The sequence below is a fragment of the Achroia grisella genome, unplaced genomic scaffold (genome assembly GCF_030625045.1).
Source record: "Achroia grisella isolate CSIRO2021 unplaced genomic scaffold, CSIRO_AGI_Agris_v1 utg487, whole genome shotgun sequence".
Lineage (NCBI taxonomy): Eukaryota > Metazoa > Arthropoda > Insecta > Lepidoptera > Pyralidae > Achroia > Achroia grisella.
Genome location: NW_026712891.1, coordinates 1,985,506 through 2,007,013, shown reverse-complemented (window position 1 = coordinate 2,007,013; position 21,508 = coordinate 1,985,506). Strand labels below are relative to the sequence as shown.

Below are 21,508 nucleotides of genomic sequence, written 5' to 3'. Positions count from 1 at the left end.
CATATTTAAACCGGTAAAAAGGTGATAAAATGTGCATTATATATTTATTCAAGTACAGCTATGTAAAAATAGATAAGTATAAATTATCAATATAGGCCAGTGCATTAATTTATTTATAGTATGATGTAACAATATACTTATACATACCTACAATCATTTACGTTACTTAGCAAATCCAAATGTGCATAATCCTATGTGCGTAAAATTTCATGGCACATTAAAAAAAATATGTAGGCACATAGGTATTTTTGTTCAGATGGTCTAATATAGGTATGGATCAATATTATGTATAATACATATGTCATTTTATAACTATTTTAGAAAATCGCTGCAATCTTCTTAAGCACTATTAAAGACACAGAATATAAATAAAAAAACTAAATACTGTTTACAAAACAATGTATGTATTTAAGTATTTCTATCAGTTGTCTAGTACCCACAACACAAACTTATTATCACTTACAGCTTAGGACTAGCTAACGCTGTATGAATGGTCCTGGGTGACTGTTACATGTTACAAATATCATGCTGACCATGCGTTCGTAATTAATGCAGGGGATTGCAACGATTTTAAAATCGCCATAAATATAAATTAATTAGTGTAAATAAATAATTTATTTTATAAACAACATTATTACAGATAATATGCCAATTATACTCTAGTATTTTATTTTATAACATACAACAATGAAAATATATTTATTGTACTTCGCTGCTGTAGGTATCTCAGTACTTATAAAAAAACTTACCATTAACACTATACTTCTAATAATTTAAAAAATATCGCTTCATTTAGGTGTAATAATAGATAATTATTTTAAAAAAGCAATACGTTATACTTGTATACAGTTTATGATTGTAGTGTCGGTAGGTACTTTATCAGACCGTACATAGATATTTTTAATGGAGTTAATATTTTATTTTGCTATTTCTTACAATATTATTTTATAGGTATATTGTAGGTGCTGTTACCAAGTTAACAGTCACATGAATGACCCAGACCACATTTTTATATTTTTAAATTGCCTAAAAATAAATCAGCAAGTGACGGAAACATATATATTTTCTCACATATTATGACTATCCACGCTCTTAGCCAGTTGCGGTAACTATTCTAGACTTTAGAACATTACTAATGTTTGAAAGGTATATGAGTACTAAGAAAAATCCATCATACATATTAAACTAATTCTAAGCGGCTTAATTCTTCGCCACGGCTTCTAAAGATTATAGCTGTATTATTAAATCAGTATCTTACAGCATTCATCCATCATCTTCCATTTGGTCTTACGATGTGAAAACTTACTTATTTAATGCAAATAAAATTATCGACACAATCACATTATTCCGATAGGCGAATTTAGTTGCAACGTCACTTTGGAATGAACACTGAACTAACTAATATGTGGTCCCACTAACTCCTGTTTAATGGTCCATTTGACTACAGTGGCAAACACTGAGAAAAAATGAGTGGTGAAGCGCAAAGTTATGAGAACTTTCTTAATAAACTCATAACTAATTTGAATTTAAATTAAGGCGTAACTAAGCATAACAAGAACAGTTTTCTTTAATTTTGTATTTTAAAGTACTATATTTCAGTAGGTCAGCCCTAGTACCCTGTGGTCAGTGGCAGCCTTAGGGGGTGGCGAACAGAGGAATCGCCCGGGGCCTCGTTCTTGCAGGAGCCTCGTCGAACAAAGCAAATTTTAAATGAGTGAGTGGCATGTAACCTAGTGGCAAATTGTAAAAACCGATTTAGGCATTTAATCACAATTGCAATTAAATACACTAAAATATTCAAATAAAAAAACAATTTTAAAAAAAGCAATGCAACGCAAAGCCCGCAGCCTCGCAATGGGTAAGGCCGCCGCTGCCTGCGGTGTTATTCCAAATATTACTACTTACAAGTTCTCATGTCATAGTTTGAAGGTATACGTAAATACCATTTACGCTGTCTCTTATCTTTATGAATCGATTTCAATGCAATTTTTTTAATTTTGAAGTGACAATTAAAATTATTTCCACTTAAATAGAGACAAATCTGAAATTATTTGAATTAATACTTTCAACTCATATTATGGAGACACTTAATAATAAATAAACATAATTCAAATAAACTTGGTTTAAGCGCTTAAGAATGGTAATTTATTACTGTACCTAATTCGAAATGCTAAGTGCATTTAAAATTGGGTTTTTTCAAAGCGTTTCAGCTCAATTTTTATTCCTAATATATGAAAACTTATTTATATTATGAGAATAGTGAAATAAAAACCAGTTTCGAACAATCATTGCGATATCCTTTTACCTCGCAGAATTTTAAAAACCTGTATTAATTACACATAACAAATCCGGTGCTAGTACTAAACTGGTATAGAAAGGTATATTTAAATGCAGTTATTGCATATAGTATTGACACATGTTTTTTTTCGCAATATAACATGTGTAAAACATCATGATGTTGTTGCATTACCATTGATTAGTATCGGAAATAGAGAAAAAGAAGCTTTAATTCTTTGCAAATATCATAGTGTTATACTATAACAAACAAGACCAAATTTTTAATAATACAGTGTCATGTCATTTCAGCACGTTATCGTATGCTTTGATTGGTAGAAATGTGAAATACGCCGATTTTTAAAATTTCATTAAAGAAGTCTAATTTCTTGAACTAGTTAAGTGAAAATTATTTTATTTAGAAAATTAGTATTGTGCGTAATAATACAATTGTTATATAAATCCGATAAATATTTATATTTACCATAATTCCTCCTCTATCTTCTAAATACTAACAATAAGTGCATTTCGGTAAACAAGTTATATATATTGCCTTTCTCCCAAATAGGGCATTATTGTCCTTTTTACTGTGCCAATCTCAACGCCCAAAAAATTTGTGATACAATCATAATTTTGCAAAAACCATACCCTGAACACTATAGAAGTGTACTTAGCTTATATAATATTTTTCTTGACACAAATATTATGATAAATTATTAGGTATTGATATCCAAATTCTTATTAAAATAGATGTAATTAAATATATGTTTTATTTTAATACCAATATTTGATACAAAACAATAGCTTCTCTGGACCTGTAAAGCAGCCGATACCGATTTAATATAACTAATAAACTTATAAAATAAAAGGTAACTAAATGCTAACAATAAATACAAAATTTGTACAGCGTTCCCAATATCATTCTTAGTACACTAAACACAGTCACCGGAAAACATCCTGAAATATAGCACAGTTGATTTTTCGTTCTGGTATTATTAATAGAAAGTTCCAGAAGGTTCCAGAAAGATCTCGCGATTGGTGAATCAGTCAAGCCAATTAGGCCCATTTTTCCATTTGTTGCATAACATAATTGTGTACCATAATATTAACAATATTCAAGAGAAATTAATAGTTTGAACAAAATAAAACTTTGGTTACATAGATTTTTATAACTTGGCCAATCACTAACTGTGCACGATTTGCTATTTACACGAACACAACAATAAGTATTACAAAAGTATCCCCATTACAACTGCATGTAATTAACTTCCGTGGCGGTAAAACCGCAATACGCTGTGCCGTTTCATTGAAAACTGGAATCAATCGAATAAACCCAAATTATTTTTATCATATCCAATTTTCTTTCAAGATGTTTGCCAGTTGCTGCAAGAATATATATATTTATGTTTCGTATTGTGACTGAGCCACGAGATATAAATCCAAATATATTATATATACTATATAAGATCTAAGTAACTTACATCTAAGGCTAGGAATTTCTATAATTACGTGACTAATAATGAACAGCTCAACCATAAACTCGTAGTTGATTTGATTAACTCTTACGTCCAAATATGGAATGCAAAACCTTAAATTAAAAGTCACGCTAACAATTTGATCTAAAAACCTGTCAATGATTTGTGAATAAACAATAAAAAAAACTGCCAGCTTTTTGTTGCCATATCCATTATTGGTTTGAAATTACTTTAATTACATTTATATTTGTATTTATTCAAATGCTACATACATTAGTAACATCTAATAGGAAAATAAGCAACTCTTTATATCCACAGTAAGTAATATAAACTGTCCATTTAAAAGACATGGTGATCCGCTAACACCATTTGTTTATAGTAAATATAATATTACATGCTTAGTAATTACATATGAGTTATATATAACAAAAAAACGTGCCTGTAATATATTCTCTATCGCTTACAGCTGTAAAATACATAATACAGTATGTTTTCAGAACATTTCCATGATTTTATCTGGCTCTTTATCTTTAAAGCTCATGTTATTCAAACAGTATTCAAATTATTAATAGTGAATATTTTAACTTTCACGATAATTCACCAATGGGTGCGTTTTGCAGCCACAAATCGTGTATGAAATTATACAGATCATCACTAACTGCCACCTGTAATAAAAATAAACATACATACATTATAAATATAGTCGTGTATGCCAGTTTTTCTCTTGATGAATGATTGGGTTATGGAATGTACACATGTAGATATAATAATAAATGTTTTAAACTATTTTCATAGTTTTTTACAACTGTACCTATTTTGTAATATAATTGAACAAATGGCAAATAAGTGAGTAGCATCAAAGACATCATGTGAAACCATTCACGCGTTGCCGTTCTGAAGGACTATAGTCCTTATATATGCCTTTTATCCTGTAATTTAACTATCTAATCTCACTCTATAACTAAAACACAGCTGACTAGCACGATGTCTACCTTTAAAGACATTATATAATATTTGTTAAGTTAAGTGTGTCTTATGACATAGGCCTCCATTGATTTCTATTACGTGCAACTCATGTGTTTCTTTTGTGCCCTTCAATTCCCATTTCATTAACTACCTACCCCTCTTTCTCTTTCCGTCTTTAAAGACATTATACTAGCGATATATTAACTATGATACCATTTGGAAGCCTATCATAGATTAATTTGTTTTGATATCAGTATTTCCATCACTAGAGATTTAATTAGAAATATAACTTTGTGTTTTATAAAGTTAGTCGGCCAGATACGAACTCATGACGTTTAGGTCCAAGTCCAAGTTACTATACCCGACAATTTTAACTATTAGTTAGAAATCTTACCTTATATGGCGTAGGGTTCAAACTCCTTTTAATGTCTTGTCGAAGAGTGCGCAATGACGACTGCACTCTTTCTCGTACCTCTAACAACGGCTTTGGTTTTATACATACACGACCATCTTGCCAATACACCTGTATTATAATATTACATCATAATCTGATGTTACATTGGTGAATAAAGTTATGCGCATCAATATATTTAAAAGCCTTTATACTATTGTAAATAACATAATCAATGTACCTACTATCTTTAGCTTGTCTTCTGTTAGTCTTACTAATATTATAAACGCGAATGTTTGTGGGTATGGATGGATGTTCGTTACTCTTTCACTCAAAAACTACTGAACAGTTTTTGATGAAACTTTACAGTAATATAGCTTATACATCAGAATTACCCATAGACTATAATTTAGAAAGATATTATTTAAAATGGACGAAATATAATGATAAATGTCGAGTAAGTGTGATGCAGACGAAGTTGCACGTATCGGCTAGTATAAATATATAGCAGAATAAAGTCTCAACCAATCTTTTATTGGTGTCATTGCGGAGTAATAAAGTAAGAGCTATAAAGACCGCTTCAATATTTTTTAATACCACTACATACCCGCGGAACCTGGCAGTATGGAAGTATAGCCACTAGTAAAATATAAACGACCTGAACGCATACTGGTAATAAATTACGAACTAAGGCTCTAAACAATTTACTATGTTTTTACACTATTGTTATAATTTCGTAGATGTATATAGATTTGTACCTTATACAAATGTTCCACTTTACTAGGAATGACGTAAGCCCTCTTGGATTCTTGGAATGGATGCCGGCAAAGCACTTTCTGGCCAACCTCTGGTGCGGGTTCCGATGATCTCTGTAGTAGATCGATGAGGGCATGCCCGTCCGCTCCGAATAATCTGTAAGCCTGTAAAATATAAATTGTACCCTTAATAACGCTATGGGCTATTACTTACCCTAAAGTCTCCACTGTAGCTTAGGTTGTATCAATGTGCTTAGCGGAGTCCTTTTTAGTAATTATTTTTAGTATATTGGTTTCTAATTGCTTTATACTGTTAGTGTGGCTATTTGTAAATACGTGTGTGTTCATGTAATACATGCTGTCAATTTTATTTGTAATGCATGTTAATGTCACCAATATTTGCATACATGTATATTATTATTATTAAAACAAATGTAAATACCACCTTTATTTTTTATATTGCAATAGCAAGCTGACGGCACATCTTATTGTGACTGGTAAATGTCACCTGTAAGAACATGTACATGAACAGCAGTACGGTCATCAAGTTATCATGTGACGCCCGTGATACCTCACTCAAGTATTAAGATGCATCCCTCATATACTGTAATTTCACTGTCTTATATCACCGATCAACCGACATACACCGTACACGCAAAAGATATTTTACAAAGCCTACCTCGGTTTAAATTCCTTTAATATATATATATATATATATATATGTGTGTTCAGGTAAAAACGCACACACACAGGCAAAAACAAAAAAATAATTGTCATAGTATGAACCAAATATTTTTCAGACAAAATGATTTTTTTGGGAAAAGAAGTGTTTTTAATTTAAATGAAAATTAAAATCAACAAAACATGTAATACCTACGCATTTTATAAGTATCAGTGTACTAAGTTGTACAAAACATGGTTTCATGTAGTTTCCACATAAACTACCTATTTCTATTACAACTCTATCAATTTCTTGAATAACATAGTTATTGTTAACTTAGTTGTGACGTCACCAAAGTCACTCATTAGTGTATTTATAAAGCAAATACATTTTAACACTGACAAATAATCGGGAGTGTAAAAACATATTACATAAATAGTTAGTTAATGACATTCTAGAAGTTGTGATACGTCCTGAGAACAAAAGCATATGTATGTATAACGAATAAGTATGACCTGACATGTTATAATAATTCATTATTCAAACTAATATCAATAAAGGTCGATTACAATAGATTTGTATTGGTTTTAATACAATTCGATTAAAATGGATTACCATTAGTACAGTTCCGATGTAGGTCAATTAACAAATTATTAAAGACTAATACATTTACATGATGATAAATGTGCATATAAAGAAACTAACGCTGATTTGTGGTTAAGAATAAAATATGTAATTATTATACTCACTTAATAATATTATAAATGTAAATGTGTGTATGTATACGAGTATACCTTTTCAAGACTAAACGGCTGGATGAATCTTAATTTAACGAACATACATTCTATCACAATAATAAACACATACATAGTAAAATATATATGTAAAATATAGGAAGAAAGTTTGTGCAAACGAAGGCACAGGTAACGCTTATTTTACTAGAATATTTATTAACTAAAGAGTAGTTTTTACAATTACTGTCATACTAATAAATTTACAAAGTGAATTTTATAATCGAGTCCGTATAGAGATTTATGATTTTATCAGAATAAGTGGGGTAAATCAGAAGATACAGTTTGGAGTCTCCACTGTAAATTGTAGCGTATAACATACAGATTTTTATTAGTTGGATTATCAAAACCGAATTGCCTAACTACTGGGAGCATATAATTTGCATTGGAGTTCTTTACACAACCTAAATAAGTAAGTAATAAATACTAGAACCTCATATAATTAGAACTTAAGGGGGTCTTCCTATGTGATGGGTTGAAAAAATCGATTTTTTTTTTCATAAATTGCTCCCTTAACATGTCTAGAATACGGTAGTAAAGCGATTTTAGAAAATTCGAAGTCGTTTTAAAGATACAGCAGGTAAAAGAAAGAGCGGTTCGGAGCGGTGAGTTGGCAGTTAGAGACCGGGCTTATTGTGTACCGTCGGCTTTATACCTGGCCTCCCTTTTATTAATATATTTGTTTATACAAGTTTAGACACGTTTCTACAGACTTAAACAGAAATTTCTATTGTTATAATATTTTACCGAAGTTATTTTAGTCTTGGTTGAACTTCGAAGAGAGCAACAGCTACAAATTATTTTTTTTCATAATGAGTGGACGGAAAGGAAGTACGAGTGGAAATGTTCATCCTGGTCGTAGTAAAAAAAGAAAGTTTAGTGGAAACCGTTTTACCCACCAAAATGATACGGTATTTACATCAGTTTCGGCCAAAAAACTTAAAAATAACATGAACATGAATGTTCCCATCGCTTCGAATTTCGCATATTGCATTTTGGAGTTTGTTTCTGTATTTGCTGCAATCTCTGAAATAGTTATATGTAAAACTTGTAAAAGTGACGTGTCTATTTCGCGATCAAGTTTCCGAGGCCTAGGCTTTGAATTCTTTGATTTGGACTTTCGCTCCTAAACATCTTCATTCTGGTCCCAAAGTTGTTGAAATTGCTAGCTACTTAGCAGTTATTATCTTTAATGAAGGTTTTCAAGGTATTTTAAAAGTTATGTCGATTATGGGATGCCCTGTTGGTCGTGAAGCCCAAGGGTATGTTGAGAAACGGGATGAAAAGCGAATCTTACGCTCTGAGCGGCGCGTAAGTGATGTCGTTAAACAAGCCAGGATTGACTCAAGAGCTGAACAATCTGCTTTAAAAGAGTTTCACGAGGAAGAGGAAGGAATACTCTATGGACCAGGCATCGCCGATTGAGAGTAAGTTGATATTTTAATAGTTTTTAACGGACTTGAAACTTTAAACGCATTTTTCTCAAAACTGTGTTTTTCAAACTTTCCTCCATTGTATCTCAGAAACGGCTGGACCGAATTACTTGAAATTTACAGGGCACACTCAATATATGTAAACGCATGGAATGAACTATTATCAATCGAAAATTTTCAAAACTTCGATTTTTTTATAGCAAAAAACAAAAAAAAAAAAACGCCTAATTTGCAATGTCTATCAAAAATCCAATTTTTTTTATATTCATTTGATTATAGGTCATTCCGTGCTTTTAAGCCTACAAATTAAAACGCCGTTTTTTTTTTTTTTTTTTTTCAGATAAGCCGATCAGCCGGAATCGTGGAGGAAGTGGGAGCTCTTTTTTTCGAGGCGGGGGTGTTCAGAGCGCTGTAACTCTAGTTTGACTGAATATTTTTAGCTGAAATTTTATATTTATACTGTCCAAATATGTGTTAATAAATGATAAAAAACTTGAAGCTCTAAATATTTACTGGTCGTAGAAAAAAAAATCCTAAAATATCCCTAAAAAACAGGCCGTCACATAGGAAGACCCCCTTAATGGTTTTAGGCGTAAAGCGAGAAATGCCACTTGAAATAGCTAGGGTACCGTATATTTCCATTATATTATTATCTTACAAATTAGTAGTGTTATAAAGATAAGAAATACCAAATGAGTACACAATGACAGGATAATAATATATGCACAAATGTTAGGAAAATTTATTGGATTACTTAAACACTACTATAAAATATATGAAAGAACTTGTGTTTAGCTACTAAACAGTGTCTTTTAAAAAAATAAGAACGGTATTCATAGACACACGTACTGTTTATCAGTTATATAATATTTGATGCCAAAGTATCATAGCCTTGCCTTATCAGTACGACGCTGTTTGGTCTCATAACCCATTTCAATAAAGCACACATGATTTTTATTTTCATATCGAACACATCGTGTACATGATAAAAACGATTATTTTTGTTTCTATATCTTTTTGCTTCTAAAAATGGAATCAAAAGTTCTTTGTTTGTCTAGAGAGCTCGTCATTCGTAAATACAAATATATTAAAAAGCAGATTTGATTATCATAAAGCAGTTAACCATAGTATGTTCTGTGTATGAAAATAAAATGGATAACATGACTTTTCATTCTGATAACTTAAAACTTAAAAAAACGCACTAATATTTACCGACGGTTACGAACATGGAATCACGTTTATTGGTCTTATGTGTCACGATCATTATAACAGCTAATGATGTAGTTACGAGTGATAAACAGACACCGAGTCTTATTAGTATATAAATTAGATATGTTTAGTATCTTCCATTAAATAACCTATCATACTACAATAAAATTTATGATTATTTTGACGGGGAAAGTATTGTTTAATACCCATTTGAGTATGACGGTATAATTATAATGTCAGTAACCGATAAATGGAAAACATTGTAGCAGGATCAGTGAACTATTATCAGTTTACAAATAAACAACTGCAGAATACATTTTACTACCTGCCCGCCCCGCCAGCGCATCACACAATTATTATTGAAAAACATAAACATATCAGTTTTTGTTTTACGTGTTGGCGGGACTCCAGTGGATGATGGTAAGTTAAACATACATAAGGTCAGTTAGCCCATCGTGAGAAATTCACAAGGAAATTATCATTATAGTTTTTCCGCGTGGAGAGTGTCAACCTGACATGGTGCCGTTCTCTACAATACATTTAAAGTATAATGAACATAAATCTTCTGGAAGAAATTTTCAAACTAAAATAAAGTAAAATGTATCAAAATCCGTCGCATACTTTAGAAATAATCAGACGTAAACAGCGACTTTGCTGTGTTCTATAGAGATAAAACATACGACGTATCTTACGTTATCGAATCCAATACATTTACAAGTTGTACAATGATATATTTATAAACAATTACTATTATATTTAACAAAACTAATATTGAATCAAGTAATTTCTGCAAATACTTTTTGAAAAATTATTCGAAAATGGAATTTGGAACTATTAAAATCAGATGATGCATAAACTGAGGACAGGTGATCATAAATAGATGACTTAGGTGGTTTAGCCGTACACGAATTTACTTTCAAAAGATAACGGGTTCGATTACGGATCTATACAAATATTTGTATTCATGAGTCTGATATGTTGATATCTACAGTATATGTTATGTTTTTGATATTTATTTATATATATGCGTTCAATATATGTACCTATATATATGTATGTCAGCGGTATGCATGTATAATAAAAAACTACATAGTTTAGAAAGGCAATTCTCACAGTACAACCCCTCCTTAATATGGAATTACATGACGATATGTTCTACAGGATAATGAATTGATAATTATCTATTCATTATAATATTAACAAAAATATTTATTTTTTGTTTTCGAAAATTACAATCAATCTCGAAATCTAATACGTCTTAATACAACACTGTTATATAAACTCTTTAGAACATTATAACAAAGGTGTATCTAATAAAATACTATAAAAGCTCTTACCTCTTTATGTCCTGGAATGGTCACTTTTCCAACGTCTTGACTCAACTTGATGCGTGGCTGACTGTTTATTTCTACTAATTTATAAACACATCCCAAGGCGGGCTGGCGTTGACATGTCACTACGAATATAAGTATACAATTTATTAAATAGTACTTCATTAATTTAATTTCATTTATAGGCAGTTTTATTCTAACTTTATATTAGATCAAAACAAAACCAGCAGTTCTGCTCTTGAAGTCAAACTCAATATCCATTTCAATCTATCTCTATATATCGTGTGCCAACCATCTCAAATAAAACAAAAATCTTAATTTTCTACGCTATTTCATATATAAATAACGGTAGAGGAAAGTTATTTATCTCAAGTCACTCAATATATTCCGATAAAATATAAAATCTTGGTTAGTAATAGTAATTAGCAATATTTCTCTCTATGATTACTTTATTTTCTTGTAAAGATGTAACAGACAAACAAAATTTAGTCTATGTTTAAAATTTCTGAAATGGATTACGTCACTTAATTTTAGGTTCCCATCTAATTCTCGCGAAAAGGAACTAAATGTACACACGTACATATCGACCTTTACGATTTTGCTACAGCATAAATAATTTCTGGGCTACATGCCACAGATAAGCTGTGTAACAAATAAAATAAATTTACATAAAACGTAAATGCACATCGCTATGTTGCGAGTACCATCGGCATATTTTTTTACTGTAAATACATGAATGTTATCTGTTTACAACGTTGTTTACCTCGAATTATAAGAAAAACATCATTTAAGTCACATCATTAAATCACGTACCTAATTACAATATACCGCAACTAATCGCGGAAAATGTACATTTATTTATAGATATCAATTAAATATGTACCTAAATGTGTTCCAATTCCGAAGCTGTCGATCTTGTGACCTTGTTCGTTTAGACTTAAAATGGTTTCTTCGTTGATGTCATTGGAGGCGACAATGGTCAGTTTACAGAACCAAGGTAATTCGAATGCGTCGGCAATCTGTTCAAATGTCGCTCTAGCCAGCACTGACAGATACGCCAAGTCTCCACTGTCTATACGTATACCCAACGCCCTATAGCCACAGTCGTTTAATGCTAAAGCCACCGCGCAGAAGTTCAGCAAACCACTCCTGTTAAAGAGAATGTTGATGAAGACGCTATACTGTCCCACACTAAACCCAATATAATGATATGGTGATGATGATTAATTTATTTCATTATGTGAAAATGCTTAGATACCCAAGTTATACCATAGTTATATACTTCATATAAATTTATTCTATATCTGTGTGACTAAAATGTGCATTCATTTAACATGCCCTTTCAAACTAAGATTGTTATTTGTAATTTGATATATGCTTATTCCATTAAGTTATCGTCAGGATTAGTTAAAGGTATGTGCTAACAAGTCAAATGTACTGATACTGCCTATTATATGCAGGAATTAAATTACGCGCTGTATTCAATGTGGGTGCGGGAATGCAATATGATGTCATAGAGCGCAACATTGTATTGACTCATGGCTGTGTGGTGTACTATAGAAATACACTAGCTCTACATAATTTGAAATTGTCTGACAACTTGCTACCCAAAGTGTAAGGCATACGATGAGTATACATGCAATTAGATTAATTACTGTGAAATGTGCATATCCCTATACAATGCAACTGTGCCCAATGACTAAGGTAGCCCCTAATCTTGCTCATAGGTCCAGGACAATACGTCACACTGAAGCAAATATAAGGTCTCCTCGATTGTGTTCTCGTTTATTTACATTCGGTTGTTATATGAAGCGCCGTCCATATACGCTTCACTGAAAAAGCGAAATAAAATAAATCGTACTACGGCCATGAGTTTCATGTTAGAGCGGCCTCGTGGGAGGTCCCAGCGTGTACGGTACGAGTGTGCTTGTTGGTAACTATTACCATCCGCCCGTGTGTTAATCATGCCCATCCCATCAATGAATAAATAAATGTAAAATAAAATGAAATGGCAACAACTGGACCAAGTCAGTTTCAAAATATAATTCTAATTCATAATCAAAATCCACATAACTTAGACATAAATGAACGATGCAAAACAATACAAATTTATATCAGACACCAAATGTCAATATGAGTTGTCTATTGCATTTTACCTCAGTGTGCGTTCGACCGTGCTATATCCATATGTACTATGTATACTCGGTGATATTTGTACTCTAGACCCATTGGTTCCACAGTTGCTATTGTAGCCAGTATGCCCATTGATACGCTGCCTGTGTCGTGATGGTAAGCCTTGAAAATTATACCTCTTGACATCGTACGTATCCACTAGAGCCATGAAACCTGACGGGAATGCTATGGCATATGATATTAGTGCAGCCAACTCGCCGTCGCTCGCCTCTTCTGGAGATATGTCTATGACGGAGGAAACTTTCTTGCGCCACTCCGATGCCAGCTCTAGCAAGTTGCACGGCTCCTGTGTCTGCGCGTGTTTCAGAGCTACGGAGCTGACATCGTCTAACGTGCTGAACGACGTCACAAAAGAATGCGCGTGGGTTCCCTTCACTGGTATGTTGAACATTTTTCCAGCTAACACGTTGCTTGTACCGTCAAACCCACCTGAAAAGATGTTATTGTGTCTGGAATATAATATACATTAATCTGTACGTTCTTTACATTTCTATACTACCAGTACACAATGATCGTGAATATGGTAAAAATATAACATGCTAATTAAATATTTAAAACCGAACGCATGCAGTACGAGACTACTTTCTTACCCAAGAGCAGATAATTCTGTCATCTCATTTCTTTTTTTCATTTAGAAAAGGAAAGAGTGACTGTATTTATAATAACAAAAAATGTATAAATAGAACTCGTCACATATCACAACGTCTTGAGGTTTCGATCTCGTCACATCTCACGAGGTTTTGATAAACAGACAGATACCCATATTTGTGTTAACTATCGGAAGGTAAGGTGTCATTTAAATATCCACACTTACAAGGTATCGAACTTTTAGAAATTATATGAGCCCATTCTATAAAAATATACTTGGCGAGTACTGTTTAAGCAATCATACAGAGATATTGTTCTTATATAGGTAATTACGTTGGTGTTGGAATTTATAATAATTATGTATGAACGATCTGAAACAATACTTCACAATATTTCTAATTAAGCAAACAAATTGTTGCTTGACAACATCATGAAATTCCGCTGATGCTTAAAAAATACCATCGGTGCGAGGCGTTCAAGGGCAAGGTTCGTGGAGTCGCCTGATTAAAGCTATTAAATAAACATGTATTCGGTATTGGAGGCTTCTCATGAGTCAATGGCACGATGGGGTGTGTTATATTGCACGAGTCTGAAGCGCGGTGCTCTGTGCCAGGCACGGAGGGGCTCGATTACAGCCGCCAAGCTGCGGAAACACGCTATTATAATCAATACAAAAACATGTTAATTTACGCTAGACTCCTGCAGGGTCGTGCTCGAGAGGGAAGAGCATGGTACCAAACTGAGTCATACTACGCCAAGCTGTTATTAATTTTGAAATAGAAAACTATGCTTCTGACTAGGGTGAAACTAAAATACAAAGACCAAATTTCAATAGGAAACAATATGAGTACAATATATTTAAATAAGTTAAGTGTATTAGATAATACCAGTTTATATACCCAATATATATAATTATACGACGTAGAATCTCAACATAACACTGTAAAGGATAATTAAAAAAGTGAACTAGACTAAACTAACCCAATACAATAAAATTATCGCCTAAAATTACATCTATTTCACAAAGTTTTATAAGCTTATGAAAAAAATACATTTATTTACCTTTATGTAAGCGTATAAAACTTGCTAACGGTATTAATAAAGGTCATTAAAGATGTCGCCCTACAAATTGAGCCGGTGAACTACTAGGTCACGAGCTCATGTCGCTAAGTGTAATCGTGGATCATTACCTATGTATGCGTATTTCGAGGCCGATAATCCACCGTCCGGTCCTTGAGCACGGCGCAATCCGAACTCCAGTAAAGAGACATGTTTTCCAGCCACCATGCGATAACGTGCAGCATTTGTGGCCATCAAACTGTATAAACAAATATATTCCATGTAAAATGTACAAAAAAACCAAATGGTACCAACAAAAGTTTGTACACGGGACAGGACGTAATCATCGATAATCGCGTAATAGTAATAATATGCATAGATAGACACTCCACACAACGCGATCTAGTCCTTAGCTAACTAGAACTATATTATGGGTAGTAGACAATGAAACAATGATATAAATACTTAGATACATTTTTTTTAATACATACATAGAAAACACCCCACACTGATACAACGAATCATACTATACCTCGCCCATCGGAAGTAAAACGGTGTGCTAAACCACTAAGCCACCGTGGCCGTCGCATTGAGTTGTAATTTCTAGATATACCTAACAGTGACACAAAGGCCGGCACTTCATTTTGTATCGTAATTACAAATCTTTAATAAAAGGTACTGTACCTATGTAGAACCACATTTTAGCCATGTTATAGCTATTTATCTCCAATACATATATGCAATTTTAATATCTTATTAAATTTATATACATAATGTAAAAAATATCGTCGTAGCTTCGCACGGATGCATACAATTCTTTTAATTGCTCGGTTGTTTTATACTATAGCACGCATTTATAATACCTATAAACCTTCCTCTTAAATCACTAAATCTATTGCTGAAAACTGCATTAAAATCCGTTGCGTAATTTAGATAATAAGTAGGAAGAGAGAATATGAAGATATAAGGGAACAGACACCTGCGGCGGTTTTGTTTTATATTATAGAAGCAGATTTACTGATATAAATCAGTAAATCTTCTTCTTTGCACTGATTCTAAAGATAGATTTCTTTAGTCCCGAAGGAATTTCATAAAACGTAATCTTACTAAATGTTTATCTGACAAAGGAAAACTATATTTAAAATATAAAGTCACTGGCCTGACTATCATCAATAGTGAGTCAGAAGTAAGTAGTAAAATAAGTATATTTATATACAAAGTCAATACCGTTGTCACTTGATAATTTAAAACTCGATAAATAAAATAAAATCTATGCCAATCAGTCCCCTAGGTAATTCTGAAGTTTGAACTTGAAAGAATCTTGTCCTCCAACATGCCATAATTTGAAGTCAGGGCTTTACTACTCTATAATTTGTATTGAATCGTTTAAAATGCACTACAATGACGTGTCGAAGCATTCGAAGCTTTCACCACTAAAAAATGCATTGTACAATGATAGACTGTACTCAATCACTCATTAGAAAATTACGGACTACCTTTAAAAATAAACATTTGTGAATTGTACAAACTCATGTTTACGTGATTTTTCTGCTCTTCCAAACAATCAAGAAATGTAAACACCTGTTATTTTGAACTCTCGGTAATTTGACGGCCTCTGTGGTCTAGCGGCTTAGCCCCCTGCCTTAGTTCGAATGGTCGCGGGTTCGATTACTAGCACGGCGCAAACATTTGTATTCATGAGAATGATTGTTTGTATCGGTCTGGGTGTTTTCTATGTGAAATATGTATGTGTTTACGAAAAAATATATATATTTGTATCAGTCTAGTACCCATAACATAAGTTTTAGCTAGCTTAACTTGGGTCTAGATGGCGCTGTGATATATTATTTAATTTGAAAAGTTTGTCTGATACCTTGAATTTCGAATTAACTTGAAGTGACTCTACATAGCAGTGTAAAATAGGCGCAAATATCATCGGCTGATCATTATACTGATAACCAGAAAAATAAAAAATATATATATTTGTATCAGTCTAGTACCCATAACATAAGTTTTAGCTAGCTTAACTTGGGTCTAGATGGCGCTGTGAGAATTGTCCTGTGATTATTATTTTATTTGAAAAGTTTGTCTGATACCTTGAATTTCGAATTAACTTGAAGTGACTCTACATAGCAGTGTAAAATAGGCGCAAATATCATCGGCTGATCATTATACTGATAACCGATAATTTATTTTATAATTGTTTAGGACTGTTATGAAAATGATATAACAAAGTGATATATTATCACAAAAAATTCAGTTCAAATAGATAAAATATGCTGATTAAACGATTACTTATCAATAGGCTTTAATTATTTTGACCAGTCAAGCTTGACTATTGATGATAACGTTAGATATGAGTGTGATATGCAAATATTTATCATTAGAATTATTAATTATCATGATATATCGGAAACGCATCCTTACTGGCCCATACAACACCTTTACCTATATTATTGTTGTATTTATATAAAAACATTGCATGTTTAATAAAAGCTTTTAAAATAAAAAGATTTCAGGAAGCTTCGCTCATTTCAACTCAATTTTGTCCTCCTGAGTTTCAATTATGCGATATTATTTCCAAACTACAAAAACGCCGAATTGTAATTATAACTCTTTCTTAATCGACAAGTTTGTAACTGTTGAGATTATATTAATATATTGAAGTATGTAGGGGATAATATTCATCAATGTATTAAATGTCTTACATATATGTATTTAGTAGCAATAATATGAATCTGTACATTGTTTGTTTGTTACATTTTCACAACAAACGACTGAACGAATATTAATGATATTTGACAGGAAGATAGATTGTACTACGAAGACGTCCTCGTAGGCTTTCTCATAGGCTATGGAACTTTTGTATATTTATCAGAAGTAGGCACAGTCGTATCTCGCTAATTTTATTTTTTATCTGTTAATATTTTTATTACGGTTTCTTAGCAGGTCTCCTGATGAGCGAGCGACTTGAGTTTTAGGTCAAATGTAACTATATATTTTTTCAATAGTGAAAATATATACTGATAATAAATATTAGATCTCGATATTTTTAAATTATAGTCTGATCCCTTTAATTTCAATTTATCGAAAGTCAACGGCTACTATTGTGGTCATTTGAAAGCAAGTAACAAAATACTATAACAGTTGAAGTTATAATAATTAAACGAATTTGTCAATAGATATAATAAGACCCTCACCTAGTAGGTCCTAATTAGGTATCCTACTGACAAAAACGCGGAAGCACGTACATATAAATAAAATTGGAGTGTCTGTTTGTAATATTGAAATAACCGTTTTTTTACTACGTGCATATGAATATAAATACCGTACATACACCAAAATAACATTTTTTTACAATTTTTGTTTGTCTGTCTGTCTGTCTGATTGTTCCGGCTAATCTCTAAAATGGCTGGACCGATTTTGACAGGACTTTTATTGACAAGTAACTGATGTAATAAGGCTAGTTTTAAGTAACTTAGGCTACTTTTATTTTAGAAGAATAAAGTTCTATTTCACCGGAAGGAATCGCGGATGCAGCTAGTATTAAATATGTTTACAATAAAATTGTAAGGGGATTTATCAAAGTAGTACCAAAATGTAAATACATATAAATAATTAAAGATTCAGTCATATTTTGTGAGTCATTTATCTTAAATTATTATGCTTACCTTGCAAAGTTAACCAGGGTCAAAAGAGTTGTCTCTAGTAACTGCGCGGTTATCAACGGTCCTTCAACTCGCAACAATGGTACTCTGTAATTTTATTGATCTTTAATATCAAATGTAGTTATATTATTAATAGAAACGGTAATAAAACCAGCACTGTTCCATTTGTGAATCTTGTTTTAAATGTAACTTTAATTAAATTGCACATGTAGGTTGGATTACAATGTGATTATTTTACATATTTTATTAAGAAAAAGTAAAACTTTTTCTTTATAGTATGACTAGAACTATTTCCAGTGAGGATGAATCTAGTAAATTAATAAAGCCATAGTCCCTGCATTCCCTTTTTGGGTACTGATTTTGTTAAAGTTGATGCTTAATAAAGTATATAAAATGTTCACATTGCAATACAACCAACTTACGGTAAAAAAAATTAGGTGAATAAAAATTTCTGACTTAGTCTTCAATGGGAAACACTTTTAATAAAAGCAATTATTATAAAAATATTGAATGTCTATAACTAACACTCCATATAACAGCTCCATATCCCTTGGCCTAAAATATGCTAGACATCATGTACATAAGTCCAATGTTATGCTCTTTTATTGAAGCAAACAAGTGAACAAATTACTCTGTCTACATTTAGGCTGACATTTGTTCAGCAGTTTAAGTCATACATACAATAATAAACATATATATAATAATATACCTAGCAATAATAAAAAAAAAAATTAAAATACAAAGGTAAATTTTTCTTAAAAAGAGTATAATATATTGATATTATAAATAGCAACCTTGGAAATACAACAGATCCTTCTTCAATTGCGCTCAGTTTGATATCCTTGCATGTTAGATCTTTTAAATATGCAAAAAACTCTGGTTCTATGTTATCTGGCAATGTCTGAGTTAAATATTCTATATCTGAAAATTCATAGTAATTTAACATTGGTAATCTATTTATTTGCAATCTAAAAACATAATTAAAATAATAAGCCTTTTAATGAATTCTTATAGAATGTAATATATAATGAAGGATGATAAAATGAGCATGAGGTCAGGTCAGTTAGCCTATTGCGATTCATTACAAATTAACCATGGTTATTTCTGGGAAACTGCATGGGGGTCAATCTGACACGATAATACATTGCTAATATTGGTATCACTAGTTCCCATTACTAATAATGTCCTTTTCCCCAATATATTTCTGTCCAGGGGTGAGCAGTCTCTAATAATTATATTTATATATTAATTATTATTATTGATATGAATTCTAAAGTATATTAATGCTTAGCTGGTGCCCTTTGGTTTAATTTTTACCTTTTTAAATTAAGATAAATGCCATGTGTGACAAAGTTACATATCAAAATAAAGAAGATGAATATTATTCCCATGATAACAGAGAGACAGCAATCACCGCAGCAAAATTCTATTGTAGTTTTTTTTATATATTTATATAAAATTGTAATATGCTGTGATTATATAAATATTTAAAAATTTAAGTAAATATCCTATTTATACAGTATGTACAATTATATTGAGGTATGGTGGTGACATTTTACTGTATTTTAATATATTAAATTAAATAATACTAACCACTATCAGAATAATGAAAATTTTCTAAGAATTTAAGACACTCTTCGAGTCCAGCAAAAATTGTAAATTCACCTTGAAAGGGATTTGTACGAAAAAATAAGTCAAAGACTGCAACATCATTCACTTTACCAGACTTCCAGTAAGCATATGCCATGGTTATCTGGTACAGATCTGAGGATATATTAAGAAACACATTTTACTGGTGAGAATAACACTCCTTAATTTGTATAATAAATTATGGCGCTAAAATAAAATCTATATTGTAGTGGTTTGTTACAATATTAATTAAAAAACATTTACAATTACACATTTATAAAATAAGCACTGAAGTTCCTGATACTAAACAATTTAATCTCTTTAATTACTTCCAAATTACGTAGTTACTTAGTACTGAACAAGTATGTCAAGTATGCAAAAGGTTTTTGAATTTCGCTCCAAAATAATAATAATAATGTCTTACCAGTGAGTAAAGGTTGCACAATGCCATTTTGTCGGGCCATTTTTTTACTACAAATCAAATCATCACTAGACATTTTCGTTGCGTGTAAAGAGATATATAATACAATCTAATACGTGACGAATGTGCGATATCTCTCGAGCGACTAAAAAAAATTGTTCCATTGTGATCAAAGAGCTTGTCCTTATCAGCGCGCCAAACACAATTTGACAGTATGCTTCACGCACGCGCACATAGTATTTACTATTGACTATATATACTTATTTAACTTTAAAGGTCAATAAATAAGGTCATAAAAATTTGATATACATTATTATTAAAAAATTCAACAAAATTAAAAAACCATAGGTATATAATAATAAATAAAACCTGACTGCCACAGATTCAGAGACTAATGTAGATCTACAATACCACAACCACAGATAGGAAACTGTCAATGATACGTTGTGTTTGACATTTCAAAATAGACTTGTACATTAGACCTCGCAACTATCGCGGAAATCATTATTCTCACCTTCAATATTAATTAAGACGGATTCTAAAATTTACTCGACTATTTTACTATAGTTGTGCCCGGGACGTTATCCGCGTGCAATAGAAACCTTGGATAGCATTTTTAATTAGATAATTATTTTACTAATAAGACATACCTATAATATTTTTA

The 21,508-nt window shown here is 31.7% G+C and overlaps 1 protein-coding gene across 2 annotated transcripts; it reads right to left on the bottom strand.

Moving 5' to 3' along the window:
- Window positions 1-4,291: 4,291 nt before the first annotated feature.
- Window positions 4,292-21,163, bottom strand: LOC131845809 (nicotinate phosphoribosyltransferase). Of its 2 annotated transcripts, none has more exons than XM_059194932.1 (11): window positions 20,848-21,163; window positions 20,388-20,558; window positions 19,589-19,715; window positions 18,798-18,881; window positions 15,258-15,385; window positions 13,443-13,908; window positions 12,170-12,435; window positions 11,293-11,411; window positions 5,865-6,026; window positions 5,110-5,238; window positions 4,292-4,414 (listed from the first exon to the last, which is right to left on the bottom strand). In XM_059194932.1, the coding sequence occupies exons 1-11, from the start codon at window positions 20,918-20,920 to the stop codon at window positions 4,337-4,339; spliced, it is 1,803 nt and encodes a 600-aa protein (XP_059050915.1). In that variant the 5' UTR covers window positions 20,921-21,163; the 3' UTR covers window positions 4,292-4,336. The 2 variants fall into 2 exon arrangements, with proteins under 2 accessions (XP_059050915.1, XP_059050916.1); XM_059194933.1 differs by having other exon boundaries at window positions 13,596-13,908; window positions 20,848-21,162.
- Window positions 21,164-21,508: the final 345 nt, after the last annotated feature.